The sequence below is a fragment of the Stegodyphus dumicola genome, chromosome 1, assembly GCF_044657685.1.
Source record: "Stegodyphus dumicola isolate Sdum_Otavi_A_Nest chromosome 1, ASM4465768v1".
Classification (NCBI taxonomy): Eukaryota; Metazoa; Arthropoda; class Arachnida; order Araneae; family Eresidae; genus Stegodyphus; species Stegodyphus dumicola.
Window position 1 is genome coordinate 74937773 of NC_140768.1, and position 23619 is coordinate 74961391.

The 23619-nt window shown below is 29.6% G+C and overlaps 1 protein-coding gene across 1 annotated transcript in view; it reads right to left on the bottom strand.

Annotated features, from left to right (window-relative positions):
* Nucleotides 1-1158: 1158 nt before the first annotated feature.
* LOC118187132 (lysosomal cobalamin transport escort protein LMBD1-like) overlaps nt 1159-23619 on the bottom strand; it is a 63042-nt gene continuing 40581 nt past the window's right edge. The window contains exons 9-15 of the mRNA XM_035357328.2: nt 20772-20986; nt 15096-15198; nt 10973-11077; nt 10092-10238; nt 7639-7693; nt 7426-7529; nt 1159-5207 (exon numbers count right to left, since the gene is read on the bottom strand). Coding sequence (XP_035213219.1) covers nt 5091-5207; nt 7426-7529; nt 7639-7693; nt 10092-10238; nt 10973-11077; nt 15096-15198; nt 20772-20986 — 846 coding nt within the window. The 3' untranslated portion in view covers nt 1159-5090. The remainder of the gene's footprint in view (nt 5208-7425; nt 7530-7638; nt 7694-10091; nt 10239-10972; nt 11078-15095; nt 15199-20771; nt 20987-23619) is intronic.

The window sequence follows — 23619 nt, forward strand, 5'->3', positions numbered from 1 at the left end:
TCCTTACTAAATGTAGTATTTCATCTCGATGTACTCCGTCTTTGATATGATTTAAATCAAATTCCTTGTCATTATAAATATCACGAATACACATCAAATAGTTTTCTGGTTGCAATTTTCTAATTTCAACTATGCGTAATGTATGCTTTACGCATGCACACATTGAAAGAAATGTTTAATAAAGTAAACAAATAAATATAAAGTTTTTTTTTTTTTTTTTTTAATTTTGATACCCTTTAGATCATAATTGCTCTATTTCATAAATTACGGTTTCATACTTTTAATTTTATAATTTCTGCATGCCATCTTACCAGATTTAAACTGATGATCTATAATCCGGAAATCTGGAATCGCCGAAGTTCTGACGAGTCCGGATTAAAGACTTTTGATTGAACATTTGTTTCAGTTTTTCAGAAGAGCACCCATGCATAAATGCAAAGATAAAGAAAGACAGCCATATCCCAACAAATAATCTCTCTACCGGAAACAAGTTAGAATCACTCAAATTATTGATAGAGAGGAGTACAAAGAAGAAATAGGGCTACTTCTGAAAACCAATTTCTGTCCATAATTGATCAGAAAAATAAAACTTAGAAGCTGAATTTAGAGCTTACAGCCAAAAGAGAAAATTTTATGTTCCAACAAACTGTATATAGAAGGCTTAATGAAAAACTATTCTTTTATTCCAGGAAATAAATCCTTTGATTTCATAACAAAAGGCAGTCTACCTAAACTGTTGAACAGAATATTTGAGTTTCAATAAAAATAATAAAAAGGAATATAATTTAAAATGTACTTACATTTGGAAAGACCAGAAGTTTAAAGCATTCTTATCACCATTATGAAATATGGCTGTTTTGGCATTTAGATTCAATGGAATAGAAAGGAACAATAATCACCAGATGTACTTTTCTGAATACATACGATTTGGGTCTATCCAAAGACAGTGAACGACTTCAGCTCTTCAGCACAGACTTTTTATATATGCAAGCAGACCTGTTTTTTTTATGGGACATAATATGCATCAACACTTAGTAAATCAGGATAATGAATTTCTTAAAATCAGATATAAAAAAAAAAAAAAAAAAAAATTAAAACAAACATCATTCAAGAAACAAGGCATACATGCCACATAAAACAAATGCAACAACACACACACCAAGGCTAAACAGATCATTTTAATATTTTTTCCCAGTGTGTTTTAACATTTACACAGCCATTTGGTCATGGTTTCAGAAACACTTAAATATCTCTAAACTTGAACAGAAAATTAAGGACCAACATCTGAGGGGCTATTAAGTTTTAAAATTCATTCATATATTTTTTCAGCAACATATGAAGGCAAGACATTCAGGCATTGAACAAATAAACTGGAAAGCCTATTTTTAATCTGTCACGGAATCTTTTTCTGGAGGGGGGATACTAAGAAATGCTGTTGAATACAGTCAAAAGTCTTTAATCCGGATGTCCATAACCCGGACTTGAGAGCTACAAACTCATAATATGTTTACGCATACGCATTTAATGTATAACGGATGGTATAAGCTAAGCTAAAATGATCTAATTATCTATTTCAGTTAATGTTGCAGATTGCGTTGTTCCTTAATCTAATTGGATCCAGCTTATTATTTTTTGCAGACTGTTAGAGCAATTTTATAAAAGTAAGCTTGAACTTTCGATTATCTCAAAAAGAATTTCCGATTCTGTAGCTGCCAAAAGATCTACAAAGCGAAAGCATGTTTCGATGTCCATCAAATAAATAGTGGAATTGCTGCAAAAAATGGATTAAGGCATATCCTTTGTTTCTCTAACCATTCCGAAATCTGTTTATCAATTTCACGCTGCTCTGCGGGGGGAGGGGACGTCTTGGCGCACAATGAACTGGAAGTTGATCTGTCAGCACTATCCTTATCTTCAGGGCAGATGTTTTTATTTTATTCAGCTTATAATTCCTTACTAAATGTAGTATTTCATCTTGATGTACTCCATCTTTGATATGATTTAAATCAAATTCCTCATCATTATAAATATCACGAATACACATGAAATAGTTTTCTGGTTACAATTTACCAATTTCGACAATGCGTAATGTATGCTTTATGCATGCGCACATTGAAAGAAATATTTAATAAAGTAAACAAATAAATATTAAGCTTTTTTTTTTGTAAATTTTGATACCCTTTAGATCATAATTGCTCTTTATTTCATAAATTACGGTTTCATATTTTTAATTTTATAATTTCTGCATGCCATCTTACCAGATTTAAATCGATGACAAATAATCCGGAAAAACCGATAATCCGGAATCGCCGAAGTCCCAACGAGTCCGGATTTAAGACTTTTGACTGTAACAAAGTTTTTGTTCTACAGATCTCAACGCTTTTAATAGTATATAACTGGAGGAGATGAAAATACTCTTGTAAACTTCATTAAAGGCCTTACTGAGAGAATGAAATTATGTATACCAGTTAGGAGAGCTCATATTCCCTATTAATATAAAAAGTTTACATTAGTGTCTGAAGTGTTCATATTTCTTAAAAAAAAAAGTATATTATTTTAATTTCACTTGATTTTTCCTTTTCTATTTATCTGTTATGATGTGATGTATTGTCCTAAACATATTCATCCATTTTATTCAACAGCTTTTGAGAAATCTTTATTTTTATATACGTAAAAATAATTTTAGAACTAGGCTATTAAATACATACACTATTTATATGGGATGCATTAAAAATAATTTACATGTTAAATTATACAAAACAACATAATAGGAAGATATATATTTTCATTGCAGAAAAATACAATACACATGTGAGATACATCTTTCATACATATAAATATAGAAGAAAAGTTTCATACAAAATACAATAACAAATTAATTAAAATAAACATTTTTAATTTTAACATTGAACTTTATTCCTCTATAATACATTCAATTCTTTAATGCACATAAGAAACAGAAGAAAGAAGATAAGAAAATACTGTAACCATAAAAGGTATACTATATTAGTGTAATGAATTAACAAACATTTTTTACTCCTGAAAATGGAATAATGACTGGTTATGGAAAGAAAAAAAAATACCATTAAAAATAAATTAAAATAACTAACAAAGGAAAACTCCACTTTTTCTTAAAACAATTTTAGTGCTTTTATACATGAAAGAAGTGCTTTTTAAAATTAGATGTTCAGTTAAAAATAAGCTGTATGCATATACAGGTGAAAGTATAGTTGCAAGAATGAGTAATATGTGAAACTGTCAATGATACCATCATCTTTCCTCTGATAATAATAAATAACCTGATATACTTAAACTTCACAATACCTCCAGTTAAACTTTTGATTTCTTAAAAATAGTATTTTGCAAGATGAAAAACTATTGTTGATATCATCAACTTTCTCAAAGGATTGAATAATTTAATATTTAATTGGCAATTCAAACCTTTATTATTTGTTTTGATCAAATGTTTCACATGTAAGTGAGTGATTTCCTGAATCAGATATGAAGTATAGAAAAGTATACATACTTTAAATTTTGTCACTTGGTGGTGAGGGTGGGAGAATATTTCGCAACTAAGAATGTGTAAGATTACATTCGATAACAAAACAATGGATAAAATACAAATTTTTAATATTTTTTATTAATGTTTAAACAAAAACATATTTTTATTCTGATATTAATTTTAATTAAATTATTGAAATAATTCCTTAACGTACACTTAAGTGTAACACATGTAGAGATTTCAGATGACCTGTTAATTTTGCCTGGACTCTGGGAAACTTTTTTTTTTTCTTTTGTTATCATCAGTGCATTCTGTTTCCCATATTTTAATTAAATTTAAGAATAAATTTTGTTCCTTAACTTTTATTAATTTGGTTTAATATAATTACATGTTAATAAATTATAATTTTGACGCTTTTAAACATTTAATATAGCATTAAAAGAAATTAGACTTAAAACACATCACTATTCAAGAAAAATTACAGCACTATTATTCTTATAAAATTCCTTCAAACTTACTATAATAATAATTATATTAAAACTCAAAGAATTCAAGGGTTCTTAAGAGGGAAAAATCTAACAGAAATTCATCATTTTCCCCACAGAAACTTGATTGATATTTATCAGTATTGCATACTAAATATTAACATGTTTTATATTGATTATTTTTAAAAAGTAAAACTTAACAATATTTTTACAGTCTACAGCTGTAATGAAAAAGGTCTTATTCATTAAAATACACAATAATTTTAATTTAAACATCTGCTAGAATCTTTTACACATCTTGCTATGCAATTCTTTTAACTTATATATTATCTTTGAAATTTTCTCTGATGTTTCTGATAACGAGAATATTACAGGAAAAAGAAATGACAATTCTGTTTTCAAGGTTTCAGAAATGAAACAAACAAATAAATCTTTATTTTATTTTAACTTTAAAATTTCTTAATCTTGGTATAATAATAATAATAAAGAAGCAATTACTTACTACACTGATATACATGAAAAAGATTTTTTATATCAGATAGAATTTTGTTTAGTATTATGTGAAACTGCTAAAAATACTAATATTTTGATTAAATCTGTAACAGTTCTTAAGAGAAATTTTTTTGATGAAACATTTTAATAATATTCATATTTAAATATAATCAAAGATTTTAATTAAACAGGAAAACTTCTTTTTACATGTTTAGTATAACATTTCTTTACAAAATAAAATTCAGTACCTCATATTTTGGTGATTGGTTTATACAAAGATATAATTTATGCATTTACTGTACACATATATTACACTTACAAGTGGCAAGAAGTAAAGGTGATGATTTATAGCAACTAAATATTATGCTTCAATACTAAATACATATCACAGATAATACAACTTCATAAAGAAAGCCTTTCACTACATTTAGCTAGCTTTCAAATATATTTTATTTAAAAGTGAAAGGAAACATTTGAACATATGCTCACAAATATAAGAGGATATTTGCAAAAGTAATACACGTTAGTATAGTAAATGAACAATTATTGTAACACTAACTATTTATTACTACAATGAACTTCCCATTTTTAAAATCCAAACTGCATTCAATTCATGCTCTCAACATCCGATCATCAAAGCTGTCATCAAAATCATCTCTATCAATAGCTTCTTCAAGTACAGATCGTTTTGACCGAACTACAGTCATAATGAGGCCAAAAAGAAAACCCTAAAAGTTTTATTAAAATTATAATAAACATGCAAAAATATATACTTTACAACTGATGAAATCGAATTTAATTACAATACATACATAAAGAAAAAAATCTGATGTGTACACGACGACTTCTTTGTATGGAATATTAAATTATATGCATTTTTTCCTGCATTCCATTTATTTAATTGAATTAATTCTACATTGCTGATAGCACATAAATCACAATAAATGCACTCTTTAAAATTCACTATATTTATTTACCATAGCAACACTCTGGCATTAGGTTTACTTAACAGCGTTACATCTCATTCATTTTATAACTCAGAATGCACAAAAATTATGTCATCTGAAGAATTATCAAATCGTTGGCACATGTTCTACTCAAATACAATAATAAATCTAAAATGATGTATAAAAGAAATTAAAAAAAAAGAAAAAGAAACAGTTTTTCACAGATGATTAAGTGTCGTTTACCTAATGTGCATGTGCTACTCATAAACATTCTCCTCAGCCCGAGACAGACTTGTGATAATATTTGCTGCTAATATGACACACTTATTTCTTTGAATTTCATTACAGATATATTTCTTATTCAATTAATTCAATTCTCACTTCATTGCAAGGCAAAAATATATAAAAACTCAAAATAGCTTCATTAAAATTTTAAAGCTATAGGAAAACACACAGCAAATGCAATTAAATAATTTAAAAAAATTACAATTAAAATTAAGAGTTTCTGCCCCAAAACAAGCAATTTGGCAGCAGGCAAAAAGGCAGATTTTTCGGTGCACAAAACTAAATGTTTCTGCTCAGTTTCAAATGTAAACAAATATGGCAGCTATGGTCAGAAAAATTAGGCTTAACCACACTTAAACAACTTTTAAATTGTTGATAATTTTAAAATTATTGCATACAGATTAACTAAAGGCATAAAAACCCTAACCAGAAGATAAGAACAACATAATTCAATAATTTTTAAAGCCAAAAATGCAATATTTACAAACATATAAGAATAATTTTTATAAGTATATATATATATATTTATATACTTTTGGTGCGGCCGATTGCAATAAGAAAGGGAGGTGCACAACTACATATTATAGCAGTCCTATACACAAAATTTCAATGTTCTGAGGCTAGTCGTTTTTCAGTTATGTGAGATACAAACGTATGAACATAAAAAAACAGCTAATCTTTGGAATATGGTAACAGGTAGTTTGGCGACATTTTGGTAAGGCGATAAAGGTTACTAGCTAGGACTTTAGCAGTGTACATGGATAAAGTTAAGAGTGTGTGCAATGCCATTTTTGTGCAATTCTAGGATTTTTTTTAAGTGAAAATAGGTCGACATGTGCATGGATACTGTGTATGTGCAATTCTTAAAAACGTGGCAAGCAGTGGGCGATTCTGCCCTTTCTCCCAATTTCGCACCTAATCTTTGTCATGATTAAGCACTTTTGCTCCATAAAAGATCTAGCATAAGTGTAATTCGGCTAGCATAAGTGTAATTCGGCTAGCATATTGTTGGAAAAAATTTTGAGTAAAAAAAAAAAAAAAAAACTAGCAGGTTGCTGTAGCAGGGTTGGTCGCCAAATTTTTGCCAAGTTACCATAATCCGAAGATTAACCAAAAATTCTCTTCTGAATACATTTTAAATCAGTTTTATAATTCTTTTGGGGAAAAAAAGAGTACTTTATTTTGTTCTTACGTACAGATGTCAAGAAAGAAACATCCTTAAATTGCATTCGATAGCAGTCAAAACGGATATTTTCATTGAAATATGGTACCCGGAATTTTTTGCGATTATAATACTTCCTTTACTTTGTACAAGGAAGTAAAAATTATACATTTGCATATTTAAACAAAATGCTTTAAAATTTACCATACATAAAATACTACTTTACTACAATTGATGATTAAACATTTAGTTACGTTTCATTAATAATTCACTTTATTGTTGCATTAACAAGGAAAAAGTAAACGTTAGCAAAAACAGATCTTCAGATATGAAGAAATTTTCATTGGTAATAATTTTGGAAATAACTGGAATTTGAGACTAAAATTTCAAAATTAATGTAGAAAAAATAATAAATGCAAAACATATGTTATTTCTTTAAACACCGATGACTAGAGTCAGTGTGGATTTCGTAAACTTTACTTTGCTATTAAGACAAAATATTTGAAATTGAATAAAATAAAAATTTCTTACAGAAACATAAAGATTACTCACAGCTAAAAATACCCAAGTCAACCAAAAATAGGTAGCAGCAAAGATCCAAGCTTTGTATGCAAATGTTAAAATAAAAGTGGCTCCTCTTGTCATCACACAATCATCTGTAAAAGGAAGCAATCTCGGAGAGATTATACTAAATTCTGAAATAAAATTTAATTGTATACAAATAGTCCTTAAATTTTACCAGAATATAATTTTTTAAAAATTTACCTGAAGAGGCATTCAGGTTGCAAGCTTTAAGATCACATGATGTCCCATTATTTACCTAAAAATATATGCAAATAATTATTATACACATAACACACATTCCATTACATGCATTATATGTCTGATGGAAGCTGTTAAGTACTCTCATCTCAGTTTTAGTTTAGTTCTCAATCAGCTCCCATCTCATTCTTTAAATGTTTCATTATCTAGTTGATAATGTTTGGTTTGATTCACTTGACTACATCGATGGAATCAAATTCACTGAAACTTAGCTGCTCTGCAATTTTTACGATGCTATTACGATGATTCCACTTCCTACAGCAACAGGCATCAGAGTTAAAAACTTCATGGCATGAGCTAAGATGCATATCATGTTGATATAGAGCAGGGTTTCTTGAACTGTGGGTCAAGGGACCTGCAGCAGGGGGTTGCCAAAAATTTTAGCAGTTTTGATATTTCTTTAACTTATTATAATAATTTTACAATTACCAAATATTTTTACACAGTATATCTGAAAATAGATAAAGACAAGACAATACAGACAAAGAAAAATGAAAATGTTTCGATGCATTCTTTTTATAATATAAACGTTAATTTTCCTTGCTTTGCATATGACGCTGTCATTTCGTCTGTTACTTATTGAAAATTTTCACATTGTTCTATGTCTTAAATTTAGAAATTAAAGTTAATGACCTAAAACTGCAATAGTATATTTACAGTACAAGGGAAAAAGTTGATAGTTTCAATCACGCGTGTGTCGGATTTGTGCAATACTTATGGGGTCCGACAAAATTTTTGTAAATATTATGGGGTCCTGTGGGGTTGAAAAAAAATTTCAGTGATAAAAGGGGGTCGCGACTGAAAAACGTTTAAGAAATCCTGATATAGAGCATTAAGTAAGAGTGAACAGTATGAAGGAGGGGCAATCATTTATGTATCAAACAATAATTTTGTATACCACTTTTTAAAATTTACTTTCATTTTGCTCAGTTAAAATTTAATCTGTTCTGAAATCTCTCAAACCGGACTACAGTGATACATCAAAATTTTCACATGGCTCAAATACATTACCTTAATGTATCTAGTAATGTACGAAAGCAGATACAACAAAGGATGTCTATGCAATCTACAGAATGCCAAAAAATGGATATTAAAGAGTGAAAGAATTAATACTTCACACATTTCTTAGGCATTATATGCAATGCTAAAATACAAACATGCAAAATATAAAACATTCCCTTAAATGATGTTTCTAATGCCCTGCGGCAAAATGTGACATTTTGACACTCACCTCTCAGATGGAGAATTTGCCATTTGCATTTCAGTCTTTATTTGGAAATGATGAAATATGGTACTTTGTATTTATTCAGCAAAGATTCTAGTTGACACTGTGATGCATGAAAATGGAAGAGCAAGGAGCCGTGTCCAAAAAGGAATCATGCTATACTGATATGCAACAATGATTTTATGATGAATTTATTAAAGTGCGAGCCAGTGTTTTCCTAATTAAAAGTACTCACCAGGAGTTTGTGAGGAAAAGAACAAGATTATTACTAAGAAGAAACTATGGGGTTTTTGGCCCTGAACTGCTATGTGACATTTGTGGAAAACAAATGTAAACTTATTTGTATTTATCCTGTTAAATAAGGAATTAGCTATTTCCAGAGCTACATCTTTTCAACAAAAGCTTTTTCAGGAGCACTTGTCATTCTATACAATACTAAAAAATGATAACTGCTATTTAAGCATTACCTAAGTATTATACAGAATACCAAGGGAAAGATTATTTATATAATATTAAAATAATTCAGATATTTCACACTTCACTCCAAAACAGCAAACATTCTATATATTGCCTAGACATTCTACAGAATGCCAGCTTTTCATATATTGCTGGTAACATATTTATTCAGTACCATGAATTTAATACACTAGCTGTGAATGAATAACATTACATATTAGCAAATGATATTTCAAGCTTTTTTTTAATTATAAAATATACTTTAACTCCATTAAAATTATGCTTTAAAAATGTATTAGGAAATTTACTAAGAAGAACTAAAAGATTTTATATTTATATATATATTTATATACAATCTATTAAAGATCATAGCTTAATACTCTGTAGTTTTAAATACCAGCAGTAGGTCATATGAACAGGATTAAAAATGAGCCTCAACCCATACAATGCAATAATAATGATAATAATTATATACGGAACTTCCTATGCCTATCCCAAGTCATTTTTCTCAGTTTTTCATTGAATAAAGTTAACATATGGAAATCACAGGAAAAATGTACAATTTTTCATTTTAAATGGGATTTTTTTACATATCAGTATAAATTATGATATAAGAGAAATACTAGAATATCTTAGGAGGTATGAATTTAATACGGTAATTTTTTAAATAAACAAAAATATTCTAAATACTACTTACAGTAAATAAAATCCTTACCTCGCAATAGTACTGACTACCAAAAACTGTATAAGTTGGAATAACAAAATATACTAGGATATGAAATGCAAGAATGCAGAACATAAGAATGAAGCACAACATAATCAAACCTTGAGGTGGTGTACGGCTTGGTCTCACTTTATACATCTAAGCAAAAAAAAAAAAAAAAAAAGAGTTTATTAGGCATTAAAAATTTCGTAATTAGTCTACAGCAACTAGCAGGCATAATTCAAAATTTTGATTCTCCTTAGTAAATTATTCACCGAAATAATTTGAAAGCCTGTTCACTAGAATCAGTTCATATCATCTACATGATAAATTTCAGTTTATAACAAACCTAAGCCAGAATATAACAGGACTAGGCTTTAGACAGATACATTTACAGGAAAATGGAAACATATCGTGATTAACATATGATAAATATAGCCTTATAATGCGTGGAGAAAATAAAAATATTACGCTTTTATATAAATGTGCAATGAAGATTTTTTCCCCTTAATATGGTGGGAGCACAATATATCAACATTTGCCTCTACATCAGACAGCCACTGAAACATTTTACCGTGACATTTAGAGGTTGCTGAGAGAAGACTGCTGTAACATCATCCTGTAGCATCTGTTAAAAACTTTGTCACCTAAATGGCAGTTATTAAAATTTGTTCTTTGTTGAAGGGTTTCCACATTATATCCTCAGAATGCTAATGGAACAATTACTAATTTTGTTCTTTGTTTAAAGGTTTCCACATTATATCCTCAGAATGCTAATGGAAGAGTTACTAATATGTATTTACAACTTACAGCATAAACAAGCAAATAAAAAATAATATTGATTTTGAATGAAGACACATCATAGCTCAAAGTGTTAAAAAACAGAAAATTACCGGGATGCAAAGACAACATATGCCAAGGTAGCGCATACCAGATACTGTACACATCACAAGGAATAAGATGCTGAAGAAGAAGAGGATATAATCAAGAGGGAAGACCTATTAAGGAAAAACTTACTTTAATATTACAAACATATGAAAATACTTCAAATTAGAAATTTATCACAATTATTTCATATTAAAATTATTATGCAGTCGAACTCACTATAACGTGTGCAAAGGGACCGCAATATTTGCTTGTCTTATTTTTATGAGTGCTCATAAAAGATGGGTTCATGAAAAAATCATAAAAATTCATGCATACTTACTGTATTATATATACTTTATTTATTTTTTATTTCTGTACAGTAAAAAAAAAGTTATTTAATTTACTTTGAACTGTCTTATTGTCTTTTTCTTGTGTTATTGTTCTTCAGAAAAAAACTCATGGCCCAAAAAATATCATCATTTGCACTTTTGGTTTCAAAAAAAGTTTGGAGTTTCTCTGTGCACTCAAAAGCCATTGAGTATGTTTAGCTTAAAATTCTTCAGATTTATCGCTATCATTGTCACTTTCATTATTTTTTCATCTGCTTTAACTTGAATTTTATATCCTTAGGAGTACTTATCTCTGAAGTGATACACTGGCATCAACAGATACATAATTTTCAAATTCTTGTCTAGTCTCTGGTCATTTCCAAATTTTCCGAATCATCAACTTCTTCTTCCTCAGTGATTTGCCCCTCTTGAATAATGTCCAATTCGGCCTTTGTAATTCGTAAACATGTTCATGTAATGTTTTCCCATGCATCGTTCATTAAACGTGTTGCTTTGAGTATGTTTACATTAGCATTTCAAGTTGTCCTATTTTATCTATTCAAGAAGCATCAAAATAAGTGCTCACAAAAGTTTGATTTAAAATTTCTGATCACCCTTTGGGCTTATAGGTTGTATAACATTTGTAGACTTTGGTGGTAAAAATTCAATCCTGATGTTTTACGTCCAGTGACTTCGGGATGTTCTTTACAGTTATCAGTTCAAACGAGAATTTTTTCACTTTCCTTCCTCAGCTGTCTTTCCCATTTTGAAATTAATTCTGTGAAAATGTCAGAAGTCATCCATTCTTTCTTGCTGTGGTCATAACCAACAGAGAGCTTTTTTACATGCTTAAAACACCTATGGTTTTTAGACTTGCCAATAACCAATAGTTTTCACTTGCCAGTGGTATTAGAATGAACTAAAGCTGTCAATCGATATTTTTTTTGGGGGTGGCCTTTGATGCACTTTTCACTCTTGATCTGCACTGCAGTTATGTTGTAGAAAATGCCTGTTTCATCAACATTATAAATGTCATCTTTTGTGTACCCTTCTCTGATGACTTGCAACTTTTCATTCATCTATGTCACGGTATGCGCTATGTTTGCAGACCTTATTTCACCATAAATTTTTCCAAAGGTTATACCATGTCTATTCTTGAATTGATCAAGCCATCCATTCAAACATGCAAATCCAGAATAGCCAAATTGTTCAGAAAATTTTTCTGTTCAAGCTTTTAAAAGTGGACCACTTACAGGAAAATCTGCACTATGTTGCACCTTCATCCACTTTAAAAGAGCTTCATCTAAATCCTTTTTAGAACACTTCTTCAAACGCTACAATCTTTCGTATTTTTATTGAATGCAGCCATGAATTTTTTCTTGTTCTTAAACAGTGTTAAAACAGCAGAAGAAGATAAATCATACTTTTTGCAGTTTTTGGAATTTTTTACACTATCCTCCAACTCCTATAAAATCCTTACTTTTTTGTCAACTGATAAAATTTTATGTTTTGACATCACAAGATAAAATTTGATGAGCAGTAATCTCCACCCATTTCCTCAAGGTCATCGTGGGATGTCATTGCAGGTGCACTTCACAAGATGAAAAAGGCCGCCATCACATGTTCACAGGATTTATGACTCATCACCAACTTTCAATAGATTTTAGAATATTAAAAGAATTTTTCCAAAAAAAGACTAGTTGAGCTGGAGAGGTGGAAGCAAACAAAAAATTTATGAATCACAAAAATACTGCTCACTATAACTGGGTTTTGCTTGTTAAAACTGAGTTATACACCCACAGACTTAATATTGTACCAACCAATTATTTCCAATTTCTTCATTAAATCCAGGTTCTCATTATAACTGAGTTGTACTGTATTGTTTTATATTCAAGTCAAATTTGGATAGCGAGAACTAAAACATTACTCATATCTTTTATTACCAATACAAACATGAAAAAATTAAAGAAAAGTTCAAACTATTTTGATATTTCTTTAAATATAATTTACGATGCCTAATTTTGCAATTTTCTAGTAATGATACTATCTAAACCCACAGTAAGAATTTTTCTTCTATTAAAATCAAGTTAAATGGAAAAAAAATTACAAATAGTAAATTACCAATAACTTTCAGAATAACTGATGATATAAATTTTAAGAAGATACTGCTTGTTATAAAACAGAGTAAATTATTATAAAACAGAGGTTTTATAACAATTTTTAATTAATGCTAATACATTTCTTTATTTATATGAAAAAATACATTTTAAATATTAAAACACATATGAATTTGGTTTTAAAAATTACAAAATGTACTTTTTAAAAGACAAATTCCTTAAAATAGTTAACAGCACAATAAGCAATAATACATAATCAACAGATTAATTATGACACATACAATCTACAAGACTTATTTATCTTGAAAAGAATGACTAAATTGTATATCTTTGCCAGGGAAATTCGATCATATTTACATTATGCTCAGGTTAAACCACAAAAATACACAAACACATTGTCACTCAATAATCGCTGATTCAATGATCAACTGAACACCTGAGAACATGACAAACGCTTTTATTAACATACAACTAAATAAAAAAAAAAAAAAAAAAAAAAAAAGATTAAAAATTCTTATTCTTCATTATTCAGCTTGAAATTACAATAATTAGTATATATTTCTAATTATAATAATTAGCATATATTTCTTCTTTTCATATATATCTCTATAATAGTAAACTACATTACTTGTAACATAGCGAATTGAATGATATATTAAAAAATGGTATCAATTTTCATAACAAAGCATTAAAAAAATGAGAATAATATCTAAAAACTGGCAAACCATTAGTTCTGTTGTAAGCATTTCAATTATACCTAAGCTGACGTCCCTTTCCTCATATAAGCTTTCTGTTATCTATACTAATAAGAGATTTATTATTCAATTATTTTGCATCTAATACTATTGATCTAATTCTTTAATATCTAGTTTTATTCCAACTTTTATTGCGTCACTCACTACCTTCACTTAAAATAATAAATAAATTAATATAAAAACAGTATACAATATGTATTTTTATACTGCTCTAATAAAACTTGTCCTAACACACAGCTTTATGCAATGCTTCATCTATATTTTCAACAGCATTTCCAACTTTAAGTTAATCCATGTTGTCTAGCTGGTAAGTGACTTGCCAGTCAGAGCTTAAGTGTCTCAGATTAATACATACAGTAACACACAACTGAGGTGAGTATCAAGATTACTCTTTGGCACTAATTACTTTTATAAATTTAATGATTTTAAATTTTATGTTTTGAAATTAAGTCATGACTACAGTTAAACTACACTGATTGAAATATGTGAGGTGGGCTGCCTGCTGTTGACCAAGAGTTGAAGAAAATTTTCATTTTTCTGCAGTCATCAACTTCTAATTTTACACTGTATCTGAATCAATGGATAATATCAGTTTTATACCTGTTTCCTACAATTACTCGGGAATTTTTTAGAAGACATAGTTACCAGAAATCAGAGGCTACTGGTAATCTTAAATTATCCAGTATACATTTTGATATGACCAATTTAATAAGTTCTTCCTCATTTCAGTTATTATTAGAGGCCCTGAAATAAAGCTGCTATACATAAAAAATATATTTAACTTTTTTAAAAATCTTTTATTATTTAGATGATGTCAAATAAATATCTGCCATTAAATATGGAATAATTATGCTCAAAGAGTGCAATAGACTTTAATGTGCATATTTATTAGTTCCTATTTATTGTTCACACACTTTGAACAAATAAATAAAATAAGATAAAATCTACCTTTTGGGCTTCAACCATGATGAAATCCAATGGATTCTGTATATAATTTTCTTTCAAAGCATATCCCATTTTGTAACCAAGTGAATGCATTAATCTATCAATGCTAAAATTTTAAAAAGGTAGATTAAATAAAATCTTAATTTACTCAATCAATGATAAAAATAGAAAACCAACTTCAAATACATGAAATTTCAATATTTCACACAAGTGTTTTAAAGAAAATGGATTTTAATCAGAACTGCATGAAAATAATGCACAATGAAAACATTTTTACAAAATAATACTTTGGCAATACTGAATGCAGGGTCATGATAACCAAACAGCAATTGTTTGTACAATATTTTGTATACATATACACATCATTATTGATATGTATACAAAATTCACTATGAAAAATATATCACTCAGTTCCTTGCACTATGAAAAAGAACTGAAGCATTTTTAGTTGGTTTATGGTCAGGTAAAACCTCAAGCCTATACATGAAAGAAATTTTGGTACGGAAATAATTATTAGAATATACGAATGAGTGAAAAAATTCACATACAAAACGTAGTGGAGTTGAACAGCAAAATCTGCAAACAGCAGGGTACAACATCTCGCCTATGATGAATATCTTTCATCCATAGGCAAGTCACCTATGATGAAATTTACACAGAATTCAACATGAGTCACTGCTCTATATACAGTGTTGCTCATAAAGATACTGGAAATAGGAAAAATATAACAGATCAGTCTCAAAGCACTTGCCTAATATATCAGGCAGTTCCCCAAGGATGTATAAAAAATAATTTGTTAAGGATATTTGAATTGCTATGCTCATGAAAAAGATGTGACAAAATCCAACAATATGTGCCAAAAAACTAATCCTGAATGCACCATTATAAACCACAGAGTAAGAGGGACCCAATGTAATGGAAGAACATCACATCTGACCAAGGAACAAAAAACTCCAGCTAAGACACAAGCTTCTGCAGGAAAAGTTGTCAATGGCCTTAAATAAGTGTGCTTCTTAGAAAAGAATCAAATTATTATTATTAGTGCTGAATAAAGCTGACAGTACACAAGCTGAAAACAGTGATATGATCAAAATGATATGGGCATCTTCCAAACGGATAACAGCTGCCTTATATTCAAGGTTATCCCTATTCAGCAGCAGCTACATTATGCATAGTAAAATTGGACATCATTGGATCAGTCATCATTGGATATCTTCCCATCATTGGATTTCTACTAGTCTTTTTTGGAGACAGTCAAAAGTTTATAGGTAATATGAGGTAATGTACAGGATGCAATGCAACTTAAAGGCTTCACCAGAAACAAGAAACTTTTTCCTACAGATCGTTTGCAAGTGGAAAGATAGACCAAACACATCATGAAGCAGAGGCACTGTGATAAAAATGCCATAAACAATTTGTGTAAAAAATTATAAAATTCAGGATTTTAATTACTTTCCAATATCTTTTTAATTAGTGTTATACAATATTATATTATATAATTTTAATAAAAAGCAATGTTGTACAATAAATGTAAATATCAATATTTATATAAAAATAACTTACGATTTTTACTATTCACTTAAAAATTATACATAATTGTTTTGACATTACATAACAATCATTTCAAATGGGAAAAGAAGGCAGGGAGTAAAATTTTAAAATGCTGCAGAAAAATATGGAGACATTAATATTCTCGGATCAAGTGTAATTGCACTATGCTATTTTTTTGCACAGATATGACCTTCATCTTTTTATATTCAAAAATCAATCTAAGCATTCTTGCATCTTTTGTTGTTTTACACCAATACCTCAGATTCCCCCTCCACTAAACACATTTAAATTGATTAAAATATGAAACTAGCTTAAATGAGATCCTGAGTTTATGGCTCAAATGAGAATGATGATCCTGAGTTTCTGAAGAAGTATAAAAGAAAAACATTTCTTGTATATAAGATAGCTTCAAACACTATGCTGATGTAAAATGAAGCATATATGGTTCCCTAGAATGTCAGAATTAAGGAATATGAATTACATTATCTTAATATAGTTTCTGCATTTGGGACTGCCCATACGAAATAGGTATGTAAGAGTACTTTAAATTGAAAAGATTGGTTTATACGCAGGGCAAGACAATAAATTTAATTTAAACTTATAATGTAATTAATAGCACTTAATTTAATGAGGTTTTTAACTGGCACATTAATTTTGCAAATAAACTTGCACTAGGGATCATAGACATTTCTGCACAAGGAAACTAAGCACTTTTAAGGACCTTTAATGAAAAAAATTAAGGACCTATGAGCAAATGAGAACTGAATGAATTCAATTAAAAATATTACTGTGCCTAAACTTCACTTTTGTAATACCATCCTAAAAACAAATAGATTTGTAAGTAGTATGCATTATTATTAAACATAACCTAATTAACACAAATATAAATAAGTTTGAGAATAAAATAAACTTTATGAAATTTATCAAGTAGCATTAAATATTTTACACTTAATAATAGTTGAACCTACTTGAAAGAAGATAAGTGACATTTTATTTACATTTTACTACCAGTTAGCTTTATGTTGATTTTTTAAAAAAAAAAGTCTCATTTTGTCATATTTTTGCTCAGTCTAGAGGTTTAGTAAACAGCAGGTAGATTTTATGTCAAGTGGCATAGGTTAAAATGAAAAGTAAGATCATAATCAGCATAATTCAAAACAAAAGACTGGCTGTAGTCACCATTGCCTAGAGAGAGACCTGCTGATCAGAACAAACCTGAAAGGCCTGATGTAGGCACAGTTGGCAAGCTTTGAAAGTTAGTTGGGCTCTGTCTGATGCAGTTAGTGTCATAGCTTCATGTAGAATTTTAGGGATTGAAACTCAGTTAATATACTTTAAGGTTCCAATAAGCCATTAAAGCACCCTAGGTGATAAGTTGTTTAATATTATTTGAAGTCTCACTAGATGTGAAGAATAAGTTTTAAATGAATTTCCACATTTATGTGTTTTATCTTGTGACTACGGAAAGGATTAATGAAAAGCAATAACTCACTTAAGCAGTCAGTTACTTTCACATAATTAAATTAGGTAGTTAGATAACTTTAGTCATTATGGATTTACCAATGCCACCACTAAATTTTATTTATTTTTTTAACAACATTTCTATTAAAATCAAAATATAATAAAATTTCACAGTTTAAAATACATTTAATTTAGGACATTGATTCTTAAACGATATTAGGATAATTACACATTAAAAGCTACAAAACGTTTGTAGCAACAACACTCAACAAAATAATTATGCATTTTTTTAATTTGAAGCCTTCCCAGACATTTCAGCTAATTTATATTAATTTCCTTCTCTTTAAGCATCTTTTCTAACAATTAGAAATTCGTCTCAATACAAACCAGTGTTCCCACTAACACATGTTAGTGTTTCCATAATGTACCTATGAGGATTTACTTGATCTGGTAAAAGTTAAATAGACCAAAACCTCCCAACAGATATGAAGCAAATTATCACTATGGCTGAAAGTAATTATTAAGTCAGATAAATGTGTAAATAAGCCTCTTATTTAAAAAGGAATTAGAACATAAAGTCATGTTCTTATGCTAATAAAATCAATTACAGCTCATGGCAATGTAATTAAACAAGAAGAGCCAAATTCAAACTTAAAATGTGGACAAACATCATAGACTATACATACACTTTAATTTTAATTTAAGCCGGCTCAGTAACTATATCATCAGGACAAATTCAAATGTTGGCAGCGATAATGCAAAGATGAATAATTACGAATTATTACAGCTGACAGGGACTAATGCAGCAAGTATGAATAGGTCAGAAACACACTCTGTCTTACAATCCAAAAGTTTAGAAACTGTCAAAGTGATTTGCAGTCTGGTGAGAAAATAAAAATGGGGAATTATAGTAAAGGCTGAAATTATAAACAACTGGGTAATTTGCATAATAATAACTGTACATGTCTTTGAAGAATAATTTTCATTCTCTTTATGTATTCACTTTCTTTCCTCAACATGTTTTCTTTTCATTTTAGAAGTTTTGGATTTAGTTTAAGATTTCTGATAATCTAAGAAAACTAAATGAATCTAGAATGTATAGAAAAAGCTGCTAATTTTATTTTAGTAATATGAACATTGAGAAGAAATATGAAATCTATATGGTAAAGGGCGGCTACAGAGCTGGTGTGGCAAAATTTTTAGAATTTAGTGACACACCGAGCAACAAAATCTAGAAATGGCAAAACTTTTAGAATTTTGAGCAGGGAAAAAATTCCTTTCTGTATTGCTTGTCCACAAGATAAAATAAGAAGCATTTTTGGTATTTTCCATGCTTGTGTCTAGTGTAAAGTAGAGAAAATAAAGGGAAGATAAACACGTTAAGAAAAATATTCTAGTATCAAAAGTAAAACATTCAAATATTATTTTTTCATTCTTCTTCTAGATGTTCTCCAAAAAGTAAGAAATTCATCACAAACTTTCTGTAAAATACATCCATTACATGTTAGTATCATGGAGACATTTTCCATTTTGTCACATTTTTCTGGAATCTGCTAGAAACATGGGTTAATAAATCCTGCCTTCAAATGCATCTAAGCTTTCCAAGCTGCAAGGTCTAAAATCCTAAAGAAAAATTACCCCTACCAATTTCGAAACAACAATAAGCCAGAAATATTTTTTTTAGAAAAAAAAAAAAAAAAAACACAGAGGAATTGTAAAATAAATTTTTTTAGAGAAAACTGATGCATATTCTGAAACAATTACATGGGAAAAAATTATCATGAAAAAATTAAAAAGACATTTTTAACAAATTACATAGCTATTTTGCTTTTTGAACTTGTTTTAAAAATTGTGCTTTTATAGCACAGGTTCTCAAACTTTGGTAAATTACAATATTTTTAGTGATACAATTTTTACAGAAAAAAATTAAATGAATGTTCAAAATGAATGCAAAATTGTGCCCCTTTTAACATTTTGTTTTAATCTTTATTATTCAGAAACACATATATTCAAGTTGACTTTTATGACTCTAGTTTTAATGTTGAAATGCTAACTTTCCCAAGAGCTTCGAACAATTTCTTGACGTTACAATTTCCAAAAATCATAATGGCACTCTAGTATACTTATTTATATTTTATTGTAATGTAAAAGTTTCATTTCCGAATATAATTAAAGAATACAAAGGGTTTTATTCCTTGATTATGTACACTCCATTTAGGATGCATTGATTTTTAATGGTGAAATGCTTTTATGGTGGTACATATAATTTTGTTTCATATTTATGTGGTACAAAATTTGAAAAGCTTGAGAACCCCTGCTTTATAGCATTACACTTTTTTTCCTCTTTCAAATTCAAAATTTATTAATGAACCGCCAAAAATATTCCTCCAAAATGCTAATTCACACTTAAAATAGTAGTTTTAAAAATTGACAGAAATTTCAGATGATTAAAATTAAGGACCTTCTGTTGATTTTGGCCAAAATTAAGGACTTTTAACAGCCAAAAAAAAAACCTAAGGACTTTTAAGGACCACATGAACCCCTGTTGCACTCTTTAACTTAATTTTATGATATCATGGGAGAGAGGGTAAGGTTATTACATGCAAAAGAGGAAATTTGTATTTTCATTTGTAAATGGATAAACAAATATGATTCATTCTTCCTTACTTGGCTAAAAGAAGAGAAGAACAAAATATCAAAGAAAAGATGATTCCAATACAGCCACCAATTGCACTGAAGATTCTTAAAAATGGTCCACATTTATGAAATATGCTTCTCCTTTCTGTTTCTAAAAGTAATGCCCGACGAGAAATCAAGCTCTCTTCTTCTTCTAAATCAGCTAAAGCAGCAACTTCTCTTGATGATAGAGATCTTGTTGATTGCTAGAAGAAATAAAAAGAAAATTTACAATGAAGAAATAATAATAGTTTCATTTAAAGTATTTTAAGCTATATTTAGTTTTTATAAATCATGAATCTACTAATAAGCAATGCTTAAAAACTTCATAACTTTGGGTTTTTAAGTTCAACTTAAGTTCGATTTCTAATCAAAAAATTATTCTATATGATATCTCAAACGTAAAAAATATAAATAAAAATTAGTTAAAAATGTCTTCCAAAAATGCAGGTCTAGGAACACTGCGTTGGGGGGGGAAGAGGACAGTTTTATGTCCCATTCTACTGGGCCAATTGACAAAATTTGCATTTTTTATGTCTTGAAAGCACGACTTAGGGTATATATTAGATTTATATACAGCATGGTTCTAACATAGGCATTTTGACACAAATTCGGACCTTTTCTGAAATAACACACCAATTTTTTCCATATTTTGATACTACGACTCATATTATGCCTAGATATAAATTTTGTAAAATTTACGGAGAAATTCAAAAATTTATCTTGGCACATTTTTTTCATGTTGCACCAAGATTATTCACTTGGCAAACTTCTTCATATATGGCAAACAATTTTCCTTTCCCTTCCATTATGCCGGAGCGGAAAAAAAGGTACTTTGTTCCTACCTTTTCACATTGTGCCTGAGTGAGAAAAAAGTTACGTCATTCCTACTTTCAAATGAAGTTGATAGCATGGTAGTTTCCTACTACCATGAAGGAAGTGGTTGTTTTTGATGAAATTGAATATGTGAATAGTTCATACACAGATCATAAAATGATTAAAAAATCAAGTACCTGTTCACGGCTCACAATCACCCAATTAAGTGTTCAAATTAGTAGTTGGTCGAACCGCCCCTGGCGGCAATGCAGGCTTGAATTCTTCGAGGCAAAGAGTGGTAGAGGTTCCTAATGTCATCCTGCAACACATTCTGCCAGGCATTCATCAGTTGTCACTCCAGATCTGCAATATTTTGTGGTGACAAAATCTGACGGCCTACCATGCCCCAGACATGCTCGATTGGTGAAAGTTCTCGTGACCTTGCTGGCCAAGGAAGAGTATCAACCGCACAGAGACAGTCCCGAGATATGCGAGCAGTATGTGGCCAGGGATCTTGTTGGAAATGGCCCATGGATGATGCCCCATGAAGGGTAATCCAAACGGCCGCAGGATAGCATCAACTTATTGTCGAGCTGTTAAAAATTTGCGGAGAATGACTAAAGATGACCTGCTGTCATAAGAAATATTGCCCCACACTATCACACCAGGGGTTACAGCTGTATGCCTTTGTAAAACAAAGGCTGATTGGAACCACTGGCCCTGTCCTCTCCAGACACAAATGTGGTGGTCATTTGCTTCAAGAGTGAAGCGGGATTCATCGCTGAACACTATACGATGTCAGTTTGATGACAGTTATGATGATCGGCTGCAACACCACCCCATACGACTCCGTCGATGTTGTGGGGTCAAAGGCAAACGTCTTAAAGGCCTCTGTGAGCGTTTAGGCTGCAGGCGGCGGCCTATTGCTCGGTATGGCCACCCAGCTTCACACAGCCCTACAATATGTTCATGTTCAAAGTCGTTCAGTTGTCTGTGAGGTCTTTATTATCATCGTAATGGCATCTTTAGTTGCTTCTTTATGAAATTACAATGACAGTAACAAAAAAAGATAAATTTTCCGCCTCTGTTACGTTTTATACTTTGCAAATTGTGCACTAGAAATGCACGCTATGATTGCAATTCCTGTTCATTTGCCTTGAAACTTTGATCATTTGCATGTTCGATAAAGATGTTTTTTTCATACCATATTTCCTCACAATCGCAAAAGTCCTTCTTTGTGCTTTGATTTTTTTTTGCAAAAGAGTTTAATTCTAGCAAAGTGTCTAAGCCACATTTGATGTTTTATCGCTTTTAACAAATATGCAAAATTTCAAAACATGCCAATATATAAATTCACGTATATCTTTGGAAATTTTGAATAACAAACTGTAATTTTTTGCAGATATGCTTAGAAATACCTCTATTTTAAGATGATGAGAAAAATTTTATAGGTAATAATTCAAAATTTTTTTTGGAAAAATTTATAAAAGTTATTTAAAAATACAAATTTTAAAAGTAAATTATAAAAAAATGGGTGAATTTTATTCGAAATGAACCTGAATTTTGAAATGTGAAAAAAAAGAATAAAATAAGTTTGATAAAAAAAGCAGAGATTAATAAATATATACCATACTCAATTAACATTAAGGAGCTAACATTTTTAAAGCTAATTTTTTAAAAATGACTCGTGTGATTTTTACAGGACTTGGTAGTTTGGCGTAATTTGAGCCGTAGAATGAAAATATGGGAAAAAAAAAAAAAAAAAAAAAAATGGTATGTTATTTCAGAAAAGGTCTGATTTTGTGTCAAAACACCTATATTAGAACAATGCTATATATAAATCTACTACATATCTTAAGTTGTGTTTTGGAGAGATGAAAAACATAAGTTGAATTTCGTCAATCGGCCCAATTGAATGGGAGATATCGAACTGTCCCCCCCTTTTTTTTACACAGTGTACCTTTACTAATCTGATATCTTCTTGTTTTAATTATATACATGACAATCATATTAAAATGCTTAT